Source organism: Miniopterus natalensis, chromosome 19, assembly GCF_054644295.1.
Source record: "Miniopterus natalensis isolate mMinNat1 chromosome 19, mMinNat1.hap1, whole genome shotgun sequence".
Taxonomy (NCBI): domain Eukaryota; kingdom Metazoa; phylum Chordata; class Mammalia; order Chiroptera; family Miniopteridae; genus Miniopterus; species Miniopterus natalensis.
In genome coordinates this window covers 33,303,336-33,330,636 of record NC_142099.1, presented here as the reverse complement: position 1 = coordinate 33,330,636, position 27,301 = coordinate 33,303,336, and the positions used below count along the sequence as shown (strand labels likewise).

At 41.6% G+C, this 27,301-nt stretch overlaps 1 protein-coding gene across 1 annotated transcript in view; it reads right to left on the bottom strand.

The window, feature by feature from the left end:
• Positions 1 to 2,712: 2,712 nt before the first annotated feature.
• The window catches only part of COPA (coat protein complex I subunit alpha), a 46,242-nt gene continuing 21,653 nt past the window's right edge, over positions 2,713 to 27,301 (bottom strand). Inside the window, exons 9-33 of the mRNA XM_016214765.2 lie at positions 25,612 to 25,747; positions 24,748 to 24,830; positions 23,230 to 23,380; positions 22,228 to 22,294; positions 21,027 to 21,102; positions 18,814 to 18,896; positions 18,024 to 18,163; positions 17,369 to 17,454; positions 17,115 to 17,253; positions 12,062 to 12,224; positions 11,813 to 11,959; positions 10,460 to 10,649; positions 10,240 to 10,335; positions 8,442 to 8,530; positions 8,162 to 8,285; positions 7,218 to 7,307; positions 6,937 to 7,046; positions 6,480 to 6,557; positions 6,275 to 6,343; positions 5,581 to 5,717; positions 5,128 to 5,314; positions 4,929 to 5,039; positions 4,447 to 4,608; positions 3,615 to 3,809; positions 2,713 to 3,349 (exon numbers count right to left, since the gene is read on the bottom strand). Of these exons, the coding sequence (XP_016070251.2) occupies positions 3,290 to 3,349; positions 3,615 to 3,809; positions 4,447 to 4,608; positions 4,929 to 5,039; positions 5,128 to 5,314; positions 5,581 to 5,717; positions 6,275 to 6,343; positions 6,480 to 6,557; positions 6,937 to 7,046; positions 7,218 to 7,307; positions 8,162 to 8,285; positions 8,442 to 8,530; positions 10,240 to 10,335; positions 10,460 to 10,649; positions 11,813 to 11,959; positions 12,062 to 12,224; positions 17,115 to 17,253; positions 17,369 to 17,454; positions 18,024 to 18,163; positions 18,814 to 18,896; positions 21,027 to 21,102; positions 22,228 to 22,294; positions 23,230 to 23,380; positions 24,748 to 24,830; positions 25,612 to 25,747 (2,969 nt within the window). The 3' untranslated portion in view covers positions 2,713 to 3,289. The remainder of the gene's footprint in view (positions 3,350 to 3,614; positions 3,810 to 4,446; positions 4,609 to 4,928; positions 5,040 to 5,127; positions 5,315 to 5,580; positions 5,718 to 6,274; positions 6,344 to 6,479; positions 6,558 to 6,936; positions 7,047 to 7,217; positions 7,308 to 8,161; positions 8,286 to 8,441; positions 8,531 to 10,239; positions 10,336 to 10,459; positions 10,650 to 11,812; positions 11,960 to 12,061; positions 12,225 to 17,114; positions 17,254 to 17,368; positions 17,455 to 18,023; positions 18,164 to 18,813; positions 18,897 to 21,026; positions 21,103 to 22,227; positions 22,295 to 23,229; positions 23,381 to 24,747; positions 24,831 to 25,611; positions 25,748 to 27,301) is intronic.

Here is a 27,301-nt window from a genome sequence, read left to right as displayed (position 1 = left end):
TGGCTTTTCATTAATGTAGTAATATAAGCATGCTGATAAGGAAAATACTTATGGTAACTGAGAAAATTAGGATGGAGTTGAAACCAAGCATGGTTCTTCTTTTGCATTATTTCTTAAACTTGCTTTTACTTTTGTTTTTTTACTAGATACCCCTAACACCTTATTTCAGTATTTCTTTACCTCCTGCCTTTTTAATGTGCAGTGGACAATGTTGCAAAGCAGTAATTTATAGCATTTTCTTTTTTTAAAATATATCTTTATTGATTTCAGAGAGAGGAAAGGAGAGGGAGAGAGATAGAAACATCAATGATGAGAGAGAGAGTCATTGATCGAGCCCGCAACTGGGCATGTGCCCTGACCAGGAATCGAACCCTGATCGCCTGGATCCCAGGTCGACACTCAACCGCTGAGCCACGCCTGGCCGGGCAGCATTTTCTTTTTATCACTGTTTATCTACACTGTTTATTAACCATTTTCGAATTCTTACCTGGTATTCACAATAATTGCACGTATATCCATTTTGTTCCCCCAATTCCATAAACTTCAAGAGACATGGATTACTCACTTTTTTCATATCCCCCAGTTCAGAATAATGTTTATGTTTATATGCAAAGTTAATTTTGTAATTTAATTTTTAAAGTTACAAAAGATACTTCTTTGGCCAAAATTTATCACCAACTTGCATATATTTACAGAAAGAATGTTTATAACTTGAGAAACTGTTATCAAAGTAAGGCAGGCATAGTTTGGGGATACTATGTTTAAGAAAGCAACTTTTTTTAAAAAAATATGAATTTTTATTGATTTCAGAGAGGGGAAGGGAGAGGGAGAGAGATAGAAGCATCAATGATGAGAGTCATTGATCAGCTGCCTCCTGCACCCCCCCCACTGGGAATTGAGCCCCCAACCTGGCCATGTGCCCTGACCGGGAATGGAACCGTGATCTCCTGGATCCTAGGTCGATGCTCAACCGCTGAGCAACACTGGCAGGGCAAAAAGCAACCCTAAAGCTAAAAATATATAAAAGCCTGTGCTCTTTAAAAATCTTTTTAAAAAAATAGGGAGATACAAACATTGATCAGCCTCCTCCTGCACTCCCCCCACTGGGGACTGAGCTCACAACCTGGGCATGTGGCCTGACTGGGAGGCAAACCGGCGACCTCCTGGTGCGGGGGATGATGCTCAACCCACTGAGCCACACAGGCTGGGCAAGTCCTGTGCTCTTGGACAGAGGGCTTCTGTTTCTAGTTCATCCTCCAAGCACACTTCCCCACCTGTACAATGTAGGCTTGTTATTCATTGCAGCACTGATTATAATAGCCAAAGGCTAGAAATAACCCTAATATCCATCAAGAAAGCAACTTACACCCTAGGTAGTCTTTCTCAGTGGTTAGAGCGCCTGCCCTTGGACTGAAAGTTCTCCAGTTTGATTCCAGTTAAGGGCAATGTACCTCGGTTGCGGGCTCAATTCCCACTCAGGTTGGGGCATGTGAAGGAGGCAACCAAGTGATGTTTCTCTGTCTTTCCCTTCTACTCTCTCTGAAAAGCAATGGAAAAAATATCCTCAGGTGAGGATTAAAAAGAATTAAAAAAAAAAGCAATTTATATAAATTATGGTAAATCATACATGGTACACTATGCACAGAAGTAAAAAAAGAGTGAAGCTCTCTAATATACTGATATGAGAAATAAACCTCTAAAATATGTTAAGTGAAATAACTACCAAGGTGCTAAATCATTAAACAGTATGCTTCCATGTTTTATTTTTTTGTTAATCCTCACCTGAGGATGTTTTTTCCATTAATTTTTTTTAGAGAAAGTGGAAGAGAGGGATGAAGGGACAGAGGGACAGAGAGAGAGGGAAACATGGAGGTGAGAGACATATCAATTGGTTGCCTCCCACATGCTCCCTGACCAGGGCTGGGGATCGAACTGCATGTAGGTGCCCTTGACCAGGAATCAAACCCGAGACTCTTCAGTCAGCAGGCTGATTCTCTGACCACTAAGCCAAACCTGCCACGGCCATACTTCCATAAATATATATATCAAGGGGACAGGGAAGAACATGTCCACACCTGCTCATAGACAGATAAAAATCTCCAGAAGGATAAGAAAGCTAATAATAGTGGTGACTTTTTTGGGGGAAGGTGATAGGAACTGTATGGCTGAGGAAAAAGGGGTGGCAGAAAGACATCAGAGAACAGCTTTTTACATTTACTGATTTTTTAACTATATGAGTGTACTGTGTATTGACAACATGATTTTAAAATGAAAATAGGTATATATTTTAATCCAAGGCACAATATGTCATTCTACTCAGTCTTAGCACACAGCAAGCAAAATACTATATTGGCAATGTAACCATCATAATACGATGCATTTATTTCTAACTAATCTTATATATGTATGTTACATGTAAAACATCTCAAACAGTGACAAACATGATAGGTGCTCAATAGATACTGGCTATAATTAACAACAGATGAAAGGTTGCCGTCAATAATGGAACAGGGGAGTTATTTGTTTTCCACCATTCTCATAGCAGTTTAATATATCCTATGAAAAATGTGTGCTTATTTTAAACAATGGGTATTTACTACTTTTGTAATTAAAAATAATTATGGAAGGAAAGATATGCTTTGGTAGGGCAGCTACATGAACTGAGTAGGAACATGAAAGTGTCCAGGAAATAAATGGCAGGCCACAAAAGTCTCACAGTAATTTACTTTATTTAGTGTGAGAAACAAAAAATAAGAACAATGATTGTAAAGAACAAATAGATAAAAAGTGATGTGCATTTTTAGAAAACCAAATAGCTTCTTTTCAGACTTTAAGTTTCTGGGCATACAGAGGGTACCTGTCTAGAAGTTTAGAATGTGGGATGGCTGAGTTTGCTGTGATGGATCCTTTCTAGCAAAAAGGATACAAAGGTAGTAGGGAAGAAAAAGATTAGATTAATATTGAAGGAATTTACTAAACAAATGTTCACCACTGAGTTTTCATTTGTTCCTTGCAAGAGCTAAGCTGGGAAGGCAGGTCCAACTGTGACCACAACTGTAATGACCTTGAGAGAATGAAATGTCCTCAGAGGCAAAAAAAAAAAAAAAAAAAAAGTCAAGCTTAGCCATGGAACAAAAGAAAAGAACACTTGATTTTAGGGCAGGGAAAGCTAAATGTCCATTTGAAAGGTAGTTAAGGAACAGGGAGTGAGAAGGATATAGAGACTCATTCTCAGGCGTAGGAGTTTGAGGGGAATATGTTGACTGACCCCATACATACAAAGGGGGCCTTAGCGAAACTGCAGAGGACTGATCCTTAAACCAATCACATCTTTGCCAATCTCTGTCACCTGTGGAAGAGGAAACAGGAAAAAGTTAGGGGTTTGTGAGGGTGAGAAGCCTAGAAAGCTTACTCTCTCCACTCTTCAACCAGCACAGTAAAGTGCTTTGTCATTGTTAGTAACTGAAAAAGAGCAGCAGGAGAAGCTCTAGCTTTACCCAGTATCACTGCCTCAAGGAGGTAGGGGCAAATGTAGGAGAAAAAGGACCAATGTGCTTCTTTCTCTTTCCCCTTCCCTCAAAATCCTAGATGCATTTCTTGAGGACAATACTTACTGTAGTGACCCTGCAGATTTGACCCTTGAATTCAGGGGAGTAGCAGGCCCCACTGAGTGGACACTTCTCCACTGGTTTTCCACGATAGATGGGCCGATAAGATGATGCACAGATGTCAAAAGGGTTGTGCATGTCATAATTAAGTTGGTAGGCATCTGTGGGGTTCTTCTCGCAGGCAGCCAGGATTTTTCGGGTCTGAGAGAGGGAAGGAATATTTTATTTAAGAGAACTGAAAGCTTCACATAACTCAAATGATCTCATCTTCATGGTTTAGTTTCTTTGACGCAGGATGAAACTGTGTGGAACACAGACTACATCCTCTGTACAGGACATACATGAAGGGGTAACAATGACCTCTCCTGTGGTATCAGGCTTTCCCCTTCTCAATACCAAAGATGCTCCATGGATCTAGACCCATACTCCTCTACCAAGTCTGAGAATGATCAGGGTCAGGCCTGAACGAGTTAGAACTGGTTTTCATTGCCCAAGAATGCTTTTGGAGAATACAATGGGACACGTATGTGGAGGCTAGTGGTGACGGTAACAGGAGATATGGAGCTTAAGGATAGGCATAGGGTTATTTTCAGGTACAATGGAGCTATTCTAGGTTGCCAGTCACTCTCACACTGGCGTCATGTCTGAATAAGTTATTAGTTGTTTCCAGGAACAAAAGGAGGTACCAATGCCAATAAGTAAAAAAGAGCCAACATTTTGATGGCTGCTTTTGTTGAATATCATCAGTGCTTTGTCAGCAGCAAGGGCCTTGGTCTTCTGCTCCTCCATGTAAGAGCAGATCTAGTTCTCTTTGCTCACTGAAGGAGTTCCTATCTACCTGTTGAGCCACCTCCGGCTTGGGCCCGAGTTCCAATAGGCGCCGAGCAAAGGTGGCAGCTGTTTTAAAGTTCTTGAGCTTGAAGAAGAGGTTGAGGGCTGTCCGCAGCACCAGGATCATGTGTACAGGCTGGAGGTTTGAGTGGGTGAAATAGGCTGCCATCTGGTGGACAGAAAGAGGAGCACATGCCAGGCTGATGCAAAAGTTGAGACAGGTCATTCATAGCTGGTACACATGCATTAAAAACACACACAGATAAAAACAGGGCTGGCTATACAGCAGAGAAGTCTTCTGCTTTCTAGTATGGAAGACTGATGAGAGGAGGAAGAAGGGTGGAGAAATACATTCTCTCCTCACAGAAATGAGACCAAATTTCTCTTACTCCCCAGACTGAGATCTGGGTTTGGAATTAAAGAATTTAGACCTAATGGAGGATGATGGGAAGGACGCTTCTTTACTGCTCAGAGGGTCAGAGATCTTACCTCACAGCTGCGTTTCTGCTGTTCCAGAGTCTCTTTTGGCAGCTTCTTCCTTTCTATCTCCATGGACAAACCCACAATGTACTCACGGCAAATGGTGATGAGCTGTTGGGCCTGGAAGGAGGGGCAAAGGAAGGTCATGGTACAGAGGCAAGAATGTGGGGTGCCCATGACTAGGACAAGTAGCTATACCCCTCCTAACCTCTGCAATCTCCTGTTTATTGTCCACAACAAGGAGTGGAACACTGAGCAAAATGGAACGGAATTTTTCCACAGCCTCCTCAAACTTGCCAACTGTGGTGAGCTGGTAGCACAGTTGCAACCGTTGGATAAGGTCATTAAGTTTCAGGCCCACAGCTGGTACACCATTCTTCAGCCCTGCATCCTTCCTAGAAAGGGAAAAGGAGGAAGAAGACAGACAATAATCAGGAGCTCACGAGGATTCAACTTCTTTTTCTGGCAACATAATCACTGTGAAAGTAGTTTGGGGATAGGATGCAGAAGGTGTAAACCAAACTTCATAGAGTGGCAAGCCAAAGATCTTTTCCTATTAGGAAACCTCAGCTTTGGGGTAATTGTGACTGTCCCTGAGGCTAGCACCTGAAATATCTATGCCATGCTGAAAGAGATAAAAGCCAGGAGCAAGGGGCCTTACCAGTTGCGATTAGGGTAGCCATACATGGAGGGCAGGCAGGGCAGAGCCTGATAGGTGGTACGACCTCGGGCATAGGTCTGTAGGAACAGTTGCTTGTAGGGACCAAACTGGGTTACCCCTACCTGGTCATGAAGGAGCTGAAACAGAGGAAGCAAAAAACATAAGGATTTTGGTCCTACCACATAAAAACTAAGTACCTTGGGCAAGGTACTTAACTTCTCTGTACTTGTCTCCTCATCAGTAAATTATGCTTAATTATAGGACCTACCTCATTTAATAATACCTATGAAAGCATTTAGGATAGTGCCTGGCACACAGTCAACAGTGAGTAAATGTTGTTACAGTTGTGGTGGTTGTTATTATTGCTATTAAACACATGGCTTAGTGTTCAAAACATATCCCTGTTCATGAAGGGATGCTTACTTCACTGATGTGAGCCAGAAAGCAGGCTGTACAGTGAGTGGAAGATGGCTGGAAGGATTCACCCTAGGAGATTACTAAGCCAAATGGAAAGCAGATAAGAGGAAGGCGTTATGCGACAAGTTCCCTCAGTCAAGACCAAGGGTTTCCATGATAAATACATGTCTCTGCCCTTATGGGTGGGATAATTTCCATTTGGTTAAGGTGAGTTAACCATCTCCCTGGGACCCTAGTTGAGACATTCAACAAAAGCCAAAGTTACTTTAAGACATACCCTCATGGCCGTTTCAAAAGAGCCTGCCAGGATGTGATCAACTGGAAGCTGAGAGTTATTGCACCAGATCTAAAAAGAAACAGAAAATCCAAGCCAAGTGAAATCTTGCTGTTATTCTTCCCAAGCTAAGCTACTCTGTAACAGTACTCCTTACACATCAATCAAATATAGCCAGCTCAGCCCATAGGGCCGTTTCCCTGCTTACCTGAGTTGGGCTAGTTCCCTTGGTGGGGGGCACGAAGAACCCATCCTCAGCCCCACCAGCTGCCCCAGGGGCTATATCCTGGGGAAAACAAAAAGTGAGTCATTTTTAAGCCATTCAAGCACTCTGTCCTGATAAATCTAAACAGAGCCCGAAACCTTGTTCCAAGTCTCCATGGGAGAGGAGGGGTGGTGATTGTGGGAGAAGACCCTCAAAATAGGAGCAGCTTCACAAGTAACAAAATGATATACCAAAAGCTTGCTGACAAAAAAGCTTGCTGCCTTTTCATAAGCTGCTACTGGCACAACCCTTATCTCATTCTTCTTCTTTCTTTCAAATGGGAGATAAAATAGCAGATGAGTGAAGTGTAGAGCCCCTTCCTTTTGGGGACTTCAGGACTGGGGTTGGCTTCCACAGGGAGAAAGAGAGAGAACTTTACAAGGGTAAGAATCCCACATACCAGCTCGGGAGGGAGCTCCAGATCTTCTTCTACATCCCAGCCACCTCCTTCTTCCTGTCCCTTCCCAAGAGCATCATCACCCAAACCTTCTGAAGCCTCCACAAACCCATCTGTAAGGAAAATCCAGGCTCAGAATAGATCCTTGTAGTGACACAATCTTAGCCAAAGAAAAGCAAAATGTTGAGATCCTTATTAGTTCCATGGTTTGGAACTCTGCAGAACTGCCCACTACCCACTCCTAACCCCATCTGCCCAGACCAGGCCTAGAATAGTATTCTAACCTTCATCCAGCTGCAGCTCCGCATCCTCTCCCCAGCCCTCAGTACCAACAGTGTCAATGTCAATATCAGCAGCCAGTGCTCCTCCCTTCCCTACAGGACAGGACAAAAAGAAACTGGTTACAGTCAGGCAAGTCTGAGATATGGCCTCCTCTGCAGGCAAGTGGGATCCTTACAAAAGCAGGCGATAAGGTTCTGTCCACTTTTTGTTTATTATTTATTTTTGTAATATATAAATTATGCTAGTTTCAGTAGGTTTCACAGAGAGAGGGAACAGAAAACAGAGGGAAACAATTGGCTTTCCTGCTACCAAAAACTGCCTCTTAACCATTTTTTTACTTACCAACCTTTGGCTACAAACTTTAGAATTTCTTGCTGGGATGTTTGCAAAGTTATCACTACAGTGTGCACAGGGCATGAGGACACAGGGTCGGTTAAAGGAGATGGAGGAAAGAGCAGAGCTGGGCACAAAATGCCTAAGGGTCTATTTAGGCTCTAAGTCAAGAGAGATGACTTAGTAGATATATCCAAGACAGGAGGAGGGTTAAGGGTGGGGACGATGGCACACATCTGCATATACTCACATGACAGAATTTGAGGTAGCTGACTTTGTACCTTTAACATTGTATGTTATTAGTAAAATACTAAATGGAGAGTATTACTACATATATGGTAAAACCTAAAGAAATACACCAAAATGCTAACAGTGGTTGTTAGAAGCATGGACTAAGAGATATCTCTCTTTTCCCCCGCCTATTTTCCAAATGTTAAGGATTTCATAACGCTTTTATTTAGATTTTAAAAGACTATATACCGTAAGTCTGTTTGGAATCTCAGTGCTCCATGAGGCTTTATCAGAGAAAAGGACAGGAGAGCTGATGGTATTCTCCAGGACAGTTCTTCATAAAATAGACAACAAAAATGCTAGGGGACAATTGAGCACTTACCCTTGCTGGCAATGGAGCCTTCAAAGAACCCTTTGGACACAGTCAATAAGGGCCAATTGGTATCCAATGGCATGATAGGTGCAGGTGGCTGAAGCAACTTGGCCTTAGGGTCAATATCTGGAATCTGAAAGGTAGAAGGGTAAAAGCAAACACCTCTCAGGAATTATGTAGGGAAGGTTATAGAGCCTCAGGTAGGACAGTGACATTCATAGGTTTAATATGTCCCAAGATTTCAGAGTTAATCCTGTGATCAGAGACACTCAAGTAAATGAAGACTCACTGTCTCCTTCTCTGGGTCAAATGTCTCCTTCAGGCTCTCAGCTTCTTCATCTAAGCCATGGGTAGCAGCTGTGAGATAAGCCAGTGACTCTAGAGAAAACAGACTCTGTGGTTTCAGGTACATTTCCAAGTGAATGCTTCTGTAGGTGGGCAGACTCAAAGATGCCTTCCCCCCTCCCCCCCCCCCAGTGATCCCTGCCTCCTGGTATTCAAGTCCTTGCAAAATCCCCTCCCCTTAAGTGAGCGCTGGACCTGTTGACTTGCTTCTAATGAACAGAACATGGCAGAAGTAATGAGAAGTAATGAGACGTCAATCTTGAGATTAGGGTACAAATACTGTAACTTCTGTCTTGGGTACCCTCTCTTATTCACTTGCTCTGAGGAAAACCAACTATTGTGAACTGCACTACAGAGAAGCTTATATGGCAGAAAAATGCCATCTCCCAGCCAATAGTCAGTGAGGACCCGAGGATTGCCCACAGATATGTAATGAGCACAGGAGCGGATCCTCCCCCACTTGAGCCTTGAGATGCCTACAGCCCTGGCCAACATCTTGATTGCAGCCTCATGAGAGGTACTGAGACAGAGGCACCCAGCAAGCCATGCTGCATATTGAAACAGTCAATGTTTATTGTTTTAAACTACTAAGTTTGGGTGCAACTTGTTATACAACAATAGATAACTAGTAAGAGTTGCTTATCCTTAAGATCTATCATCAATGTTGATAAAACCTGGAAATCATTGCTAACTCTTCTTTTAAATATGTTATTTATTTACTTTAGAGAGCAAGGAAGGGAGAGGGAGAGATAGAAACATCAATGTATCAACATCGATTGGCTGCCTCCTGCATGCTTCCTGCTAGGGATTGAGCCCGAAACCCAGGCATGTGACCTGATGGGGAATTGAACCATGACCTCCTGGTGCATAGGCTGATGTTTGACCACTGAGCCACACTGGCCCGAAACTGACTCCTCTTTTAAACATCCCACATCCAGTCCTTCAATAAACCATGCTGTGCCCTGCCCGGTTCGGCTCAGTTGCTAGACTGAAGGGTCCCGGGTTTCGTTCTGGCCAAGGGCACGTATCTCGGTTGCAGGCTAGATCTCAGGCCTTGGTGGGGGTGCCTGCAGGTGGCAACTAATTGATGTGTCTCTCTCACATCGATGTTTCTCCCTCTCCCTCTCTCTCTCTCTCTCCGCCCCCCTTCTACTCTCTCTGAAAAAGCAATGGAAAAAATATCCTCGGGTGAGGATTAAAAAATAAACTAACCAACCAACCATGTCGATTCTACCTTTATCTGCTAAATCTGACCATTGTGCACCCCTTCACTGCTAGCACCTTGGTCCAAACCACATCTTTTATATTTCTTGTTCCCTAATGTAGCTCATGTACTAGTATAATGCTTGGTATATAGTGACGTCTTTAAAAAATATCCTTGGAATAAATAAATAAATAAATAAGCGAGCAAAACCTCCAGAACCGAATAAAAGAATAAAATTCCAATGGTATCCAACCAACTGCATTAACTAGGGTGCTCGCTCCAGGACCTTTTAAAACCCTCTAACTCCTCCATGACCATTAAATACTTTCCTAAGAGTGCATGGACAGACTGAATATTCTGGCTGTACCTCCATTTGGCTTTGAAGAAAGTCTTCTGAGTGTGGTAGGAGCATATGGTCTCTTCTGAAAAACTGCACAATGAAGGCAAATCCCTCACCACTATACATAAATAACTCACCATAAAGAGAAAATCCTTCCTAAGGCCCCAAAGGAGCTGGTGAGTCTGGATAGATACTTACTCTGCCCACAGTTCTTTAGGATCCTCACTCGTTCTGACACATCACCCAGGTACAGGGCATTCTGATAATGGCCACTCATGTCCTTTCGGATCTCAGCTGCACCAAGTCAGTAAGAGACACCAAGTTAGGTTTTCTCTCTTAAGTTTTCTCTCTCTCTCTTCTATACCTTCCTCCTTCCCCCAAAAACCCCTCTTCCCACCCTTAGTTTCTGTGGCCTCACCAATCTTCATCATCTTGCGAAGTTTCTCTAAGTTGCCAGTGATAAGATACAGGAAGGAAAGTCTGTCAAAGTTCTTGGTGCGCTGATAACACATTTCCACAATCTGGTGGTTCCCCTGTAGCAAGGCCACTTCTCCCAGCTTTTCCCAGCAGTTCTTGTCATCCAGGGCTTTGGCTGCTTCCAGAGCAATCTAAAAAATCCCCAGGGTCAGAGTTAACAGGATGGGTACTGTGGCTCTAAACCAGGGACTATAGTCAAAGTGTTTGCCTCTAAATAAATCTCCCAAGGAACTCTCTATACTTTCAATCACACCTAACTTTCAATCTAATTGTACTGAAAATCCTACTAACAAATATAATCCCTTTGGAGCCATAGATAAAAGAATTACATCACACTGTCCTCCTCAGAAATTTATATTTTTACAAAATTATCTCTTAGCAATTGTTGATTCCATAAAGCCAATTCTTTCTTAGCTACATTATTTCCTACTTGCCAAGTCTGAAGAGCCACAGGAGCTTTAGGAAAGACAGGAGGAATAATAAAAGAAGGAAGTTCCAAACTGAAAAGTCAACATTCCTAAGCTCTCTCCCCATTTAAAAATAATGACGCCCGGCTGGGCGTGGCTCAGCGGTTGAGCATCATCCTAGGATCCAGGCGATCAGGGTTCGATTCCTGGTCAGGGCACATGCCCGGTTGCGGGCTTGATCAATGACTCTCTGATCATTGATGTTTCTATCTCTCTCTCCCTCTCCTTTCCTCTCTCTGAAATCAATAAAGATATATTTAAAAAAATAAAAAATAATGCCTGCAGCCTGACTGGGCGTGACTCAGAGGTTGAGTGTCAGGCCTAGGATTCAGAGATTGTGGTTCGATTCCCGGTTAGGGCACATGCTCGGGTTGCGGGCTCGATCCCCAGCTGGGGGTGTGCAGGAGGCAGCCGATCAATGACTCTCTCATCATTGATGTTTCTATCTCTCTCCCTCCCTCTTCCTTCCTCTCTCTGAAATCAATAAAGATATATTTAAAAAAATAATAATAATGCCTGCAGACTCTAGGCCAACATTTAATAAGTAATCATTCATCTAAGCAGCCAATCAGCAAGTCAAATGTCAAGAAAGTAATGAGATTTTTCTAATTCCATGCTATATTGCTCCTAAACTAGAAATTATTGAATTCAGACAAAGTGAGCATGAAAATAATAGAAATGACATGGCAGAAGCAGACAGGAAAAAGTAGAGATGGGCAAATTATACTGGCTAAAGAAGCAAGTCCAGAATAATGCCTTCACAATGCCACCCTAACCCTCTGACCTTCTCCACACTGATACAGAGCTTATAACCACATTGTCCTCACCTCAATGTTTCCACACTCCAGTGCCAGACTAAAGCGAGTTTTTTCATCCTTGACAAAATGCAGTGCCACTTCAGGATAGCCCTTCTTCTGGAGATAAGCAATAATAGACTGGCCTACCAGTTTGGCATTTCTTACCATGTGCAGTACCTAGGCATTTGGGGTGGGGTAGGACAGGAAATAGAGATTACTTATAGGAAAAAAGGAATACTTCCCCTCTCAATGCTCCTAGCATGTTTTCTTCTTTCATACCTCATCATATTTTCTGTTGATCAGGGCCAGCTTGAACTTGAACTCAGTAGGATCAATAGTGAGCACACGAGGACGACATTCCCTATCTAGGCAATATACATTGTTGCCCTTCACCCTTGTGACATAGATGGGTAAATCCAGAGTTCGAATGATCCCATAGTCCCTAAGAGGAGTTAGAGAGCACAACTTTCAGTGAGTAAGGGGGAAAACGCAGCCTGTAAAGAAATGGAACAAGCCTAGACACAGACTTTTATCTTCTCATTACCCTTTGGTCAAGTGCCATTTGAACAATGGTATAGATGGGAAGTGATTCAAAATACAGCAGAACTAAATGCCATATTTACTTATTTTATTCTTTTGTATGAAATGGGAAAGATACGGCAAACAGTATGATCTTTCATTATAAGCTATTAATTTGGGAGTTTACAAACATGGCAATAGGAATCAGACCTAAAAGTTCATTCAAGTTCTGATATATAATCTCTAGGTCACTGTGGACAGTTAATTCCTTCCTTATAAGGTATAAGAGAAAGTAGAAGAGAGGTAGATATGAAGAATTCTGACATACAAATAAATGATAAAAAGCATAAAATAAACGAAATGGAAATAAAAAAATTACAAATTAAAACTTATAGGTATAGCTAACACAAAACTTGATGGAAAATTTATAGTGTCGAATGCATATACTATATTAGAAGAAATACTGAAAACTAATGAGCCCTAATGCATATATTAGGAGAAAGACTAATTAATAAGCACCTATCTCAAAAACTTTGTTCTTTTTAAAGTTAAACCAAATAATGTACTTAGAAGAAAATAAAGCCAATAGTAGCAATTAAGAAACAGAAAACAAAAATACAATAGGAAAGATGGTGGCAGACTGAGTGGAAGCTACACTGACACTCTCCTAGGACCAAACTGGAATTACAACTAAAATATAGAAAAACCATCCTGAATAATCAACTGCAACTGAAGATGAGCTGGAGAGCATCCTCGTAACCAAGGAGGAAAAGTGGAGACCCCATAGAGACTGGCAGAAGTACGGAGGCACGAGAGGGCTGGCTGGGGTCCCACAGGCAGCCGCTGAAGGTCTGGAGGGATATCTCAGCTGTGGGGGGTTCCCACTGAGGACTCTGGGGCCTAAACCACAGGCTGGGCTTCCCAGCCCAGAGCACCAGAACTGAGAAAGGTACCCACATAACATCTGGCTGTGAAAAGCAGCTGGGTTTCTGTCTCCCAGCTGCAAGTGCAGCTACCCTCTTAAAGAGCCAATACACAAAGTTTCGTGTGCAGCCACTCACCTTGGGCTCCCGTAGAGGGAGGACAGAGTGGACTAAAGCTGTGTGAGGAGAATCTAGGGTGTGGGCTCTGGAGATAGGGCTCAGAGGGCACTACTCTGGATTCCTGTGCCAAGTCATTCCCCCATACTGCAGAGGACATTTTTTTCAGGCAGACAATTTGATGCTTTTACCTGGGGGAGGGGGGAAGCAGTTGCCCCACCCTGCTGAAAAACCTCTCGCCCTACCCAGAGGAGTTTCAACAGCCTGAGGCTCATTAAGAGAATCAGATTAATCAGCCTGCAGGCAGAGGCAGACTTCAGAGTGCTTTGAGTCTTGGCCTCATCTGCTTCTGGAGCCAGGCCTTGGAGAAGGAGACTTTGATGTGCATCTTGGTCCTGTCCAACCACACCCAGCCCCAACAGAGAAGACCTCAAGCCAAGGGTTGCTAATAGCTCCAAACGGGGTACTCAGGGCCAGTCATAACTGCATCTGACACTGGCCTGCACCAGAGACCCTCCAAAAAGACTGAGTCCTAGCAGGCCTACCTAATATATAGAAACAAACACAAACAGGCCACCAAAATGGGGAGACAAAAAACAAGCCCCAAATGAAAGAACAAGAGAAGTCTCCAGAAAAAGAGCTAAATGAAATGGAGATAAGCAATCTATCAGATACAGAGTTCAGAATACTAATTGTAAGGATGCTCAACAACATGAAAAAAGATATGGAAACTATGAAGGAAATTAAGAATGACACAGCACAAATAAAGAATACATTAGAAGGGATAAACAACAGATTAGTGGACTCTGAGAATTGGATCTGATAATTAGAAGAGAGGGTATAAAAAAAATCAGAGACCCAAAAACAAAAAACAATTAAAAAACAGGAGGACAGTTTAATGGAGCTCTGGGACAACATGAAATGTAACAATATTTGTATCATAGGGGTGCCAGAAGAGGTTGAAGTAAGCAAGGGTTAGAGAACCTGTTTGAAGAAATAAGGGCAGAAAACTTCCCTAACCTGGTGAAGAAAAAAGTCACACAAGTTCAGGAGACATAGAGAGTCCCAAGCAAGAAGAATCGAAAGAGGCCCACACCCAGACACATCATAATTAAAATGCCAAGAATTCAAGATAAAGAGTATTAAAGGCAGCTAGAGAAAAGCAATCTGTTGCCTACAAAGGGGCTCCCACAAGGCTGTCAGTTGACTTCTCATCAGAAACTCTACAGGCCAGAAGGGAATGGCATGAAGTATTCAAGGTAATGCAAAACAAGGATCTGAAACCAAGACTACTCTATCCAGCAAGTCAATCATTCAAGATAGATGGTCCCAGACAAAAAAAGGCTAAAGGAGTTCATTGCCACCAAATCAGCATTGCAGGAAATGTTAAAGGGACTGCTGTAATAAGAAGAAGAAAGAGAGAAACATAGGCATAAAGAATTAAAATGGGAACAGGTATCTATCAATAACCTTAAATGTAAATGAATTAAATGCTCAATAAAAAGACATAGGGTGGCTGAATGGATGAGAAAACATGACCTAAATATATGCTGTCTACAAAAGACCCACTGGAAAACAAAAGACTCACACAGGATGAGAGTGAAGGGATGGAAAATTTTTTCCATGCAAATGGAAATTAAAAAAAAAAGAAAAAAGCTGGGGTAGCAATACCCATACTGGACAAAATAGACTTCAAAATGAAGACCATAATGAGAGACAAAAAAGATCACTACATAATACTAAAGGGATAGAGCCAACAAGAGGATATAACCCTGATAAACATATAGGAGCACCTAAATTTATTAAAAAATTTCTAGAGGACTTTGAGAGATCGACAGCAAGACAATCACACTAGGTAGGGGACTTTAACACCCCACTGATTTCACTGGATAGGTCTTCCAGACAAAAAATAACAAAGGAAACAGTGACCCTAAATGACACACTCGATCAGATGGATTTAATTGACATTTACAGAATATTCCACCCCAAAGCTGCAGAATATACATCCTTCTCAAGTGCACATCAGAAGATGAGTGGATAAAAAAGCTGTGGCACATTTACACCATGGAATACTATGCAGCTATAAAAAAGGACCACCTAGCCTTTGGGACAGCCTGGAGGGAATCGAAGAGTCTTATGCTTAGTGAAATAAGCCAGTCAGAAAAAGACAAGTACCACATGATCTCATATGTGGAATGTAATAAAATAAACTGATGAACAAAATAGATCCAGAGACACAGAAGTATGGAACAGACTGAGGAATCTCAGAGGGAAGGTGGGAGTGGGGGAGAGACTAATAAGAGAACTTATATGTCTATAAGTATAACCCATGGACACAGACATTGTTATGTGGAAGGCCTGGGAGTGGGGTGGATGTGGGGTGGAGGGAATCAATGGGGGGAAAAAGGGGACATCTGTAATACTTTCAACAATAAAGATAAATTTTTAAAAATAAAAAAATAAAATGTAAAAAAAATACAATAGAAAAGTTTAATAAAGGCAAAAGGTGGAGAAAGCTGATAAACTTCTTGGGAAACTAATTAAGAAAAAAGAGAAAATGGCAATAATAGGAACAAAAAAGAGGATGTTTATCATTACAGATCCTGCAGTAGGCTATTAGTAGTTAAGTTTTTGGAAAGTTGAAAGTTAAGCAAGGAATTTCAAGTTCATGGGGGTGAGGTGGGCGGGGTGTGATGCCCCTAACCACAGCCTTCAAAGGTCAACTGTATATAAAGAACTCCTACAATTAACAAGGATAACTCATTAAAAAAAAAAAAAAAAAAAGACGACGGCTTGAACGGAATTCACAGAAGAGGAAATTCTGATGGACAGCCAAATGAAAAGTTACTTAATCTCATTAGGAATAGAGAAGAGCAAAGTAAAATTACAATGAGATACTGTTGCACATGCACCAGATAGACAAAAATAAGTCTGACAAAGGCAAATGTTGGCCAAGATGACAAGGAAACTTCTACAGTACAACCACTTTGGAAAGCAATTTCACATTACCTAGTAAATGTAAAGATATGCATACTCTATGACCTAGCAGTGTCTCCTCTGGGTAGCACGCACAAGAAAAATATGTGCATATGTACCAAAAACATGTAAAGGAATATGTAAAAGAACATTGTTCATAATAGCCTAAAACTAGAAATCACTCAAATATTCCTCTGGAGTAGAACTGACAAACTGTGGTATATTCATATACTAGGATATTATACAATAATGAAAATAAATTAGAGATACATCATGGATGACTGAATTTTAAACAAAATATTGAACAAAGTAAGGAAAATATGAAATAATATATTCAGTATGATTTCATTTATATGACGTTCAGAACCAGACACAAACTGAGTGATAAAATTGCAAAGAAAAGCAAAGAAGAAATTACCATAAAAGTTGGAATAATGTTATCTTTGGGTGGAGAATGAAGGGGGTTGTAATCAATAATGACCATGTGGCAAAGGGCTTCTGGGATGTCAGAACTGTTCCATTTCTTGACTTGGGCAACAGTTGCACAGATATTTACATAACCATTTGCTATTCTATATATGTAAAATTTGAATAATTTTCTATATTTGTATCAGATTTCACAATTTTAAGAGTTGTAAAAAAGAATGTTCTGATGCCCCCAGCACATATATGTCTAATATGTTAGACAAAGCTTTTCCATGAGAAAGTTCAGGGAGGAGCTCAGTTACATCTCCAGACAGGACAGTGATTTCAAGAAGATATCTTCTCCCACTCTGTACCTTAGGTAATTAACTTACCCGGTGGTGACAGCATATTTGATGTGGTTGCTTGTGGTATAGATAAATACCCCACTCTCATCCCAGGCCCCACTCTTGACACGAATGTTCTCATGAATGTTACACAGAGCCTCCAGTTTGCGGTTACAGATCACAATGGCTGTAAGAGGCAAAGGGCATGAGTGCTCTGCTGGATAGGGTGAGTGAAGTAGACTTGCAGGGATAGGGAGGGAGGGACTGGTCTCCACATCAGGATGGATATAATAAAGACTTACCATGTTTGGCCAGTAGAGCTACATGGGACATGTCTGCTGACCAGATAACATATTTCACCTTGGAAATCTTCACAGATGCCAGAGTTCTGGGACAGAAAGAGAAGGACAAACATGAGTAGACTTGATTCCTTTGTCCCAGGTTATGACCTACCTTTTTCTCATCTCCAAAATAATGTAAACTCCAATTTCTTACAGAGTACCAAATAGACATTCTCTGTATTATAGCTCAGTGACTTAAACGTTTTGGTTCACATTGTACACTTCCTCCTTCAACTCCCTTATTAATATATTAATACATGGCCTTATTTCCATATATTATTAGGGATGAGTGTATGTCTGTTTTCATCACTTGACTATAAACTCCTTTAATTACAGAAACTGAGTTTTTCATCCCTGTGTCCCTAACATTCTAAATCCCAAGAGCAGTCTTTGTTTAGGTTAGTTAATGCTCCAAAACAAATAAGACCCTTATTACAATGTTAGTGCACATGTTCAGGATGGAGTGATCACAGAGGAAAAAATGTGGCTTGGAGTTATAGCACAAGAAGTGGTCAAGCCAAGAGGCAAACTCACTTGGGGGAAAAAAAGCTCCCACTAAAGATGTCCACTCTCCCCAGCTACACGCCTGTCTACCTAGGGGCACCTGACATGTTACCGCTTCTGCTGTACATCAAAGAGTGTGATGGACTCTGCGTCTCGAAGCAGGAGGTTGCCTGTGCCAGCATAAAAGATCTCATCACAGTTGGGCACCTGAACTTTTTTGGTGATTTCATTCTTCAGATTCTTGATCAGAAGCTGAAATGACAATTAGCAGGGGGTTTAAGAGAAGTGTGTGTATTTAAGATGACAACAGCTGACAATGTCCCTCAGGCATTGTTCCTTAGCTTCAATAAACAAAGTTTGTTTTTTTCCTGTCCAGGTCAATCAACACTCTAGGCAGACTCTCTAACCAAGATTCTCTCCAAGGGCCCTGATAGTTGTTTTTTCCCCAACTGAACTATCCTGCGAAGTCCAATAAAGCCTTTTTTGCCACCCTCCACCCCCAATAAAGTCTTAATTAATCAACCAAAGAAAGAGATAGTGCTTCTGGGCTTAAGTAGTGTTTATCTTGTTTAGGACCTATTACATTTTAAGTACAAATGAATGTAGTAGGATAAGGCAGAGGGTCAACTCCTCATCCAGCCCACTTATTTTCAAATTTGATGTTGTCAAGAGTGACTTTAACTTGGTTCTTAAGCCCAGGGCCACAGTAACCCAATCAAATAAAATTTAAGGCCATTTCTCCACAGGGGATTGGGGTAGGACTAAGGATAGAGGTAGAGCTGATACATAAGGATTACAGCTGGCCAGGGGAGAGTAAGGGGAAAAATGCTCTTTATTCTGCAATACAAAGGCCACTGCCACTACACTCCCCAAATCAGGTTCTCCTTTTAGTCTTAACTCACCGAGTGCATCCGATCTAGGACAGCAAACCGATTTCGAGCAACCCAAACGGCTGTCAGGCCCGAGGATCGTTTCCCTTCAGGAGCTGAGAAGAACAAAACCAAAGGGCGGGAGCATGTGGTGAGCCACTGGCAGGTGACAGAGTCAGGTGCCATGGAGCTGCCAGTCTTGCTGGCTGCCATGTTGGCTTTGCCAGTTCAGCTGCTTCATAACTAATTCAGCCATAACCGGGGGGCTGTTGTCAGTGACTTTTTCCCACCAGTCCCCTCCAAACTCCAACCTCCACCCCTGCCAAGCCTCTTTTCTCCAGGCCAAGTGACTGCATTTCAGCCAACACCATGTACTGGCAGAAGGACCGCCCATCTTGGGAGACAGCACACTCCATCAAGCTAATGAGCAGGGCTTCGCTGGCCAAGCTGTTGGCACACTGCAAGCAGACTGCCAGTGTCATAGGACCTCCTATCTCAACAAGCTGCAGTAGAGACAGAGCCTCCTCCCCAGGATGCAGCTGCTCTGCTGCTTTTAACATGCAAATGTAGACCTCCTAATAGACCAGGGTGGGGCAGAGCACTCCCAACAAAATCTATGCTGGGTAGTATTTAGACCAAGCTGTTGCTCCATAAATGTCAATCGATCATTCTCATTACTATGAAGAAAGTTACAAAATGTTTCTCAGTTCCCAAACATTTCAATGGCTGATTAGAATTCTGAATGGGCATTCCAGTCTCTGGAAAACTTCAAGAAAGATACACCAAAGAATGTGCTGCAATATTTTTTTATCTATTAGTATCAGCAGAAAACTGGACAGAATGTGCTTGCCAGCCTTGCTTTGTATATCTCTGGCACCTGAGTGTGACAGGCTATTTATAAAACTAATTCTTAGGACAACCAACACTCTCATTTTCTAGGGGCCAGGGAACCTCACTATTCAGGCTTTGGTCTTTCTCCTCTCTGATGCCTACCATTGGAATGCACCTCTACTCCTTTACTAATTATCCATCTCCCTCAAAAGATGTAAAAGAGAAAATAAAATTAGCAAGACAAAACTAAGATATCTTAAACTCTATTTATTGTAAACACATGGGGGGGAAAAAGCAAGGGGGTGGGTAGGGAGGGGCCAAATCACAAAATTCAGTTAGAAATGGCTTAAATGATTAATTTATAGGAGAGACTTTGTTTTATGGATACAAAAGACACATAGGCTTTCTCTTTTCTTGCATAACCACATTTAAGAGAGTGAACCATATTAGCAACAATAATGACACAGTGGGACCCACAATAGGGACAGAGCTAACAAAATATTTATCAGAATTTGTTGATGGAGTCTAAGCCATCATGAAAGTATCCTAGTAAGAGTAGGGACCTAAGGAATAAACCTGACCTATAAAACAACTAGAGGAAGCACACTGAAAGGAGCATTAGCAAGACTCAAATATATTCTGATGTTTTTTGTTATTTTAAATATCTTTATTAATTTCAGAGAGAGGAAAGGAGAGGGAGAGAGAGATAGAAACATCAATGATGAGAGTCACTGAACGGCTGCCTCCTGCACGTCTCCCTGCTGGGGATCAAGCCCACAACCCGGGCATGTGCCCTGACTAGGAATTGAACCTCGATCTCCTGGATCCTAGGTCGATGCTCAACTGCTGAGCCATGCCGGCCAGGCTTGACAATGTTTTGTCAGCAAGTTCTAACAGTAAAGACATCAACAAGATATGGTGGTGATGGAAGAGGTAGGCAGGGGTCTCAGCTGGATCCTGGAATCCCTGGTGGAATGTGGGGCTGTTAGCAGCCTCATCTTTTTGACATGCAAAAGGAAGCAAAGCGGATCTGGATGTGGATGGGGAGCATAAATCCCTAGTCCCAGGATGAGACACTGCAAGATTGGAACCACATTTTAAATAAATGAAATTACCAGGGTGAAAGTCATATCAGCTGACAATAAACTAGGATAACATGCTGTGCTGAAAGAGAATATGGAGAGTTTCTAATAACCAAATTATAAAATATATATATCTAGCTGGAATAATAAAATGGAGGAGGAACATGAATATTTCACACCATGGTCGCCTGTGATGCAATTGTCAGTGCCACCTGCCACAGCAGTGAGTGATGGGCCACAGCCTGAGGATGGAATGTGAAAAATTCAAAGAGCAGTGATGATGTGGGAGAAGAGAGCTGGAAGTAGAGTTGGGTAGATAAATAGAACACATACCATCAGGATTCTGAGAGTCAGCATCCTTGGGAATGGTGTATAGGTCATAGGTACTATTCTCTAAATTGCTGGCTCTCTGTAGAAGGGAAAAATTAAACTATTAGTGAGAGGCACCCACGATACCAGTTTATTCTGACAGAGAAAACAGTATGATTACACAAACAACAACATGAAACTATGCTTTTCTCACCCTTCATCCAGATGGCATTTGAATGTCTCCACAGCTAAAACTTATAGGGCTTGCTGCCAAAGAACTCAGCATTCCTATCACTTCATTTTTTTTTTTTAATCCTCCAAAGATGGAGGTATTACTTGAATGAAAGCAAGGATTGCTCTCTATTCCACAAATTAACAGACTAAGACCCCAATATTCCAGTGCCCCACCTGAGTATACTCAACAACTTAAAAGTATGTTTGAGAAGAAAAGACATTAAAGAAAACTGCCAGGAGGAAAATACGACACTGTTAAAAGGACTGGGATTAGACACTAGAAGTCATATGGGAAAAGAAAGGTTTTTGTTTGTTTGTTTATTATTTATATAAATTTCAGAGGGAAGGGAGATGGAGAGAGAGAGAAAGATCAATGATGAGAGTCACTGATCCTCCTGCACACCCCCTACTGGGGATCGAGCCTCCAACCCAGACATGTGCCCTGACCAGGAATGGAACCGTGACCTCCTGGTTCATAGGTCAACACTCAACCACTAAGCCACGCCAGCTGGGTGGTTTTCATTCTTTTTTAACTTGGCAACCAGCACTCTAAAATTAGAATGTCATTTCCTTTCTGAATGGCAAGAAATGAGGATGATTCTATCTGATGATCCTGAAGGCAACTGCACTGAAAAGAACTCCTCTCAAAATCAGCTCTATTATTTTCATTCAAACTGAGGGATCAAGATAAGCATCTCTCTTCCCTAAGATATAGCCCTAAACATCCTCTCAAATTACTTCTAATAATTTGGGTCATTCATCTCGATGCTCCATTAGTTTAGAAGGTGTTATCCTTATGAAAGATATAAGTTCACAAACCCTTAACACGTTTATGACAACTGAAGCCTACTTGGTTTGAGCCTCTGTTTTGCATTAGTTCTCTCAAAACAACTATTAAATAACTTCTAAGAATACATTAGAGATTCTTATAGCACAAGAAAGAGACCTATGGGAAATGCAGGGGCCCTAGTAGCACTTGATGGTTACTTACAGTACACAGTAGGACTGCATTTTCTGCTGGATTGTATGACATATTGAACACTGGAAACTTGGAACCACTATATAGAGAGAAAAAAAGAGAAACTAGGAAAGAGGCATAAGGACAGAAGAAAGGAATTATTCTTACACCTCTTACTTATCTAATCTTTACACATATACTTGTCACTTTTATAATCAGGAATAAAAGTAAATAAATAGTGTATCTATTCTCTTCCTTCCCTTAAAGCTTGGGACTTCCCTCTCTCTGCTTTGGGCAAATGGTTTTTTAAAAAAGCAAACCCTACTACAAGTCAAATTATTCAACAGAAGGTAGGGTTAGCACTACTGTAGTAAGTAGGATTGGTTTTCCTTGGATACAAACTCCTACACAAACTGCAGTGGATGCCACAGAGTACCATGAGGTGATTTGTCTCTGGTTAATTCCTCCTATTCACATAAACCTATCTTTTTATTGCAATCATGCTAGAGGGTCGTTATCAAGCCCTCATGCCAAAGTTTGCAACCATGAATGTTTCAGCATGATGATGCAGCTGGCTTTCTAAGAGGACAGTTTCTTTTGCCAGGCACCTCAGAGGTTATCATATCTTCAGAGTTAAAGAATTTCCAGAGACATATGTCTGGCTTAGACTTGCATTTTGCTAGAAAGCAAAGAAGAGTTACAGAAATGCCAAATAAAGGCAAAAAGGCCTGGCATCAAGTTGGGTTACTCTCTACCAGGAAGCTTTCTCTGGTTTGCAAGAGAGCTGGCAAAGTGTGGCAGTATGATTTCCTGTCCACATGGTCACTGGCATTCTCAACAGGGGAACTCTCATGCCCCTCATGGCTACCTCCTTGTCCATCATGCTCCTGGGGTTTAAACTGAACGGCCTCAGCCAACGGGCATTTGATCTGTGACAGGAGATCCAAAATGTTAAAAGAACAGAGTTCGGTTTGTGGGTATTGCATCATGGTGACAGATGAGGGGGTTTGAAGGGAGGAAACAAGTCTAATTTACCTCCGCAACTGCATCACAGCTACATCTTTAGAACTATTGAAATCCAACTGACGTAAGAATCGGTCCTTGACATAATGCAGCATATTGCCATGAACAGCATAGGCTGGCCTTTCCCGTTCCAGTTTAAACACAATCATGCCACCATCATGGCCTGGAGCACAGAGAGAAGAGAGGAAAGAGTTAGCTGTAGGCAAGAAAGAAAGCTGGAAACAGAAGATACACAAGGATTAGAATTATATATGTATGCTAAAAAAAAAGTTTAAGATATCTAAATGCATTCTTTATTTGCCCAAGTTACCATGATTCTTGGAATCTTTATTCAAATAAATTTCTATGAATCCTTTCCTAATATGTAAGTCCTCATTTAACATGGTTGATAGGTTTTGAAACTTGAAGCAAAACGATGGATAATGAAACCAATTTTACCATAAGGTAATTGATATAAACAAAAGTTAAGTTCCCATGGCATCTTAACATTATAACAAAATGCTGAACAAAAGGATGTTATTCTTATCTGAGGACCTGCTATACTCTATCACACTGCTACATTTAGACATGCCCTCTTGTGTTCTCTTAACACTTTGTACAAACTTCCATTATAGCACTTATCTTACACTGTAATTGTGTAGGTGTACCACTCCCACAATGCTATGAGCTCCTTGAAGGCAGAAATTACAATACTTTCCATCCTTCCGCAGTCCTTAACTTATAAGAACATAAACATATTTGATGAACAAATGGTGCGAGTGTTAAAAGCCTTGATGATTCTATTTTAAACAGATGTTTTACTTTTTCCTTACTGGCATCACACATCTCTTAAAGAAAACTTCAACTTTTCCCTTCCAGTCTGTTCTCCACACATAAGCCAGATTCTGTCACTTCCAATGACTTTGCAGTCAGAGTAACATGCCCAATCTGGCCTGGTCTTACCTTCTATACTTAGCCCCTTACTCAATGTGCTCCTACTGGCACGTTCTTCAAACATGTTCAGTATCCCTCACCTCATGGTCTGCGGCATAATCCCCACACTCTTCCCTCTCTTTCTTACTTTTGCTTAATTTTTCTTCAAAGCATTTTTCACTATACATTGTTATGGTCTACTATCTCCCTTCACTGAAAATAAAAGTTTAAATCAGCACATTATTTTATGCTATAACATCAGCACCCACACTAAGAGGCCTGATACTCAGCATGTATTTGCTAAATGAATAAAATTCAGCTTCCAGCTCCTCAGTCTGAGAATTCCAAGTGTCCAGTATTGGCCTCCTAAACCTCCTAGGAACTAGTTGGCTTTACTGTTAAATGGCTCTTGGTGAAGAAAAAACACTGAAAGAATACTACTCCAAGAAGGTAAGGAGGGAAAAAGGAAAAAAGCCTCAACTACATGGCTCTGAGAATTATATTTCTCCTTATCATCTACGATGCATTTACTGTAAACAAAGCTAATGGAGAATGACTCTCAAATCTTATAAACTTTAAATTAAAACAAGAAAAAAAAAGAGAAGATGCAACCCTTACCTGCTGCAAAGAGGTTAAGGTTGGGGTGGGCAGCTAGGACCCAGAAACGATCATGGTCCCTTCGGAAGGTCTGAACCCCAGTTCTAGGAAAATAAAAGGTGCACAAAGAAAAATATTAATTGCCAAGGAATCTTCAGCCCATCAGATATAAGAGTATTAAGTGGTAGGCCAGAATGTGGACTTAAATCAGTAACAGTATACTGCGTATCCTAAGTAAAGGCAGTCATGACAAATTCTACCAAAAAACAGAAAGAGGAACCTCCAAAATGAAGCTATTATTTTGATATTTCAATTTCTCACTATTCGTTGTAATTTTCTACTATATTGTTTTCATTTCATATTTATTTCTCCAGCTACAGAAGACACATGCTTAAATTTAGAGGAGAAAAAGAATACACATGGAGATTTCTATTTGATACAAAACTTGTAAATGCAGGCTGATCTTTAGGTCCCTTCAAGTTATCATAATACAGGCATACCTCATTTTATCAAGCTTCACTGTATTGGGTTTTGCAAATACTGAGTTTTTAACAAATTGAAGGTTTGTGGCAACCCAGCGTTGAGCAAGTCTATCGACGCTATTTTTCCAACAGGCTCAGATGATGGTTAATATAACTTTTACATGCACTGGGAAACCAAAATATTTGTGTTACTTGCTATATTGCCATATTTACTTGATTGCAGTAGTCTGGAACTAAACCCACATCATCTCCAAGGTATGACTGTATATGATCTGACTTCTCTACATGCTAAAGATAATGAGAAATAAACATAAATATTCTAATGTAAGTTTTAAAGAGAGAGGGTAAGAGAAAAAAAGGGGCTTCCCCTGGGTTTGGTTCCACAAAATTGTAATGCCCTCACCGTTTAGACATATCCCAGACTCGAATACTCTTGTCCTCAGAATTGCTGAGGATCAACTCCTGGCGAGGGTGGAAGACAGCACAAGACACATTGTTGTAATGGCCCCGGCAGGTATCAACCTCCCATGCCTTTGATTCTGAAGGACAAAAAAGAATTAGGTCATCACAACTTTCTACTACTATAAGTTTGGGATTTGGAATTATAAGATCCTCTAACCAAATGCTAGGTATACTACAAAGTACAAAATTAGCAACTTCTTTTTAACAGGGCAATTGTCTTCATTTAAGCCTCTGAATCTTTACATATTTGTTTGTTCTTTCATTTTGAGCCTCCTATCAGTTATAGCACCTTTTCTCCATCGTTCTTTATTCCCTTACCCAGTTTTACTTGTCACTAGCTGCCATTAGAGAATAAATATAAGCTCCGTATGGCAGGGGTTTTATCTGTTTTAGTCACCGCTGTATCTCTAAAACAGGGGTGGGGAACATTGAGCCCGCAGGCCAAAATCATTTGGTCTGGCCCTGCCAAAGCCTCACCAAAGAGAAGCAGTTCCAGCCATCACATTAGGGGTGAGTTAATTAAATGTTTGACCAAATACAGCAGGCTACTTTTTAAGCTGATAATTTTGTATGCCCCGAGAATGATGTTATATATATCCAAATGGCCCTTGGCAGAAAAAAGGTTCCCCAAGCCTGCTCTAGAGCCTTGAAAAATGGTTACTACAAAGCAGATAATCAATAAATATTTGTTAGAGTGATGTGAGAGGAATGGTGGCCTGGGGGATCCCTTTGGTCTCTCCTCTTGAAGTTTCAACAATTTGAACAGCTATATCTCAACAAAGGAGTCCCTGCTCAACGCACAATCACATCTGAGAGATCCGTACACTGAAATATCTAAAGGTGGGCAAGCTTCACTGTATTCACCAGGAAGTTGAAAAGGGAGAAAAGTTGAGAGGAGCCATGGATGCAGCCCTGCAGCCAGGAGCTCATGGCAGGGCTCAGATCTAAGAGGGGAAGAATCAGGTTGTGGCTGGCACTCCCTTCAGCCAGGAGGAGCAAAGAGATTTAGTGAGCATTCCTGCAGGAGTCAGCAGAACGAGCTGTGGCTGAATCCAGTGACCTGCGCAGGGAGAAAGCACAGAGGTGTGGCCTCACTTGTCTGGCAATCAGCATTCCAGACAGAGAAACAAGGCCATGGAGACTGGCCACCCCCTAACCTCTCAGAGCTCATCTCCCTTCACCCTTCAAGGTGGATTGCAAAGTACATTATCTGCAAACCCAAGAACTTGTATTACAGAATCACTTTTTCCCTGAGGGACAGATGCATGCTGTGACTAATCCCAGGTTTGGGTGAAGGCACAGAGGGTGTGCCATGGAGGTACACTGGTCACCACTGCCGGGAGGGCAAAGCAACAAAAGAGGCGGCGGGGCTCCCCCAGCTCACTCTATGCCCACAAATCTTGGCTACACTGCCAGCAGCATCTGGCTGCAGAGGACAGCACTGGTATTTCACGGATATGGAACCATATCGCGCACTACATTCCCTGTGGGGCTGGTTCCCTGGGATTGGGGTAGCCAGATCACACGGAAGGCACCCACCTTCCCAGGGGGCACAGGCCATTTTCCACCACCCTGTGGAGATCTAAAAAGCCAGAAAAGTGCAAGAGAGCTAAAAAACTTGTGAAACTACT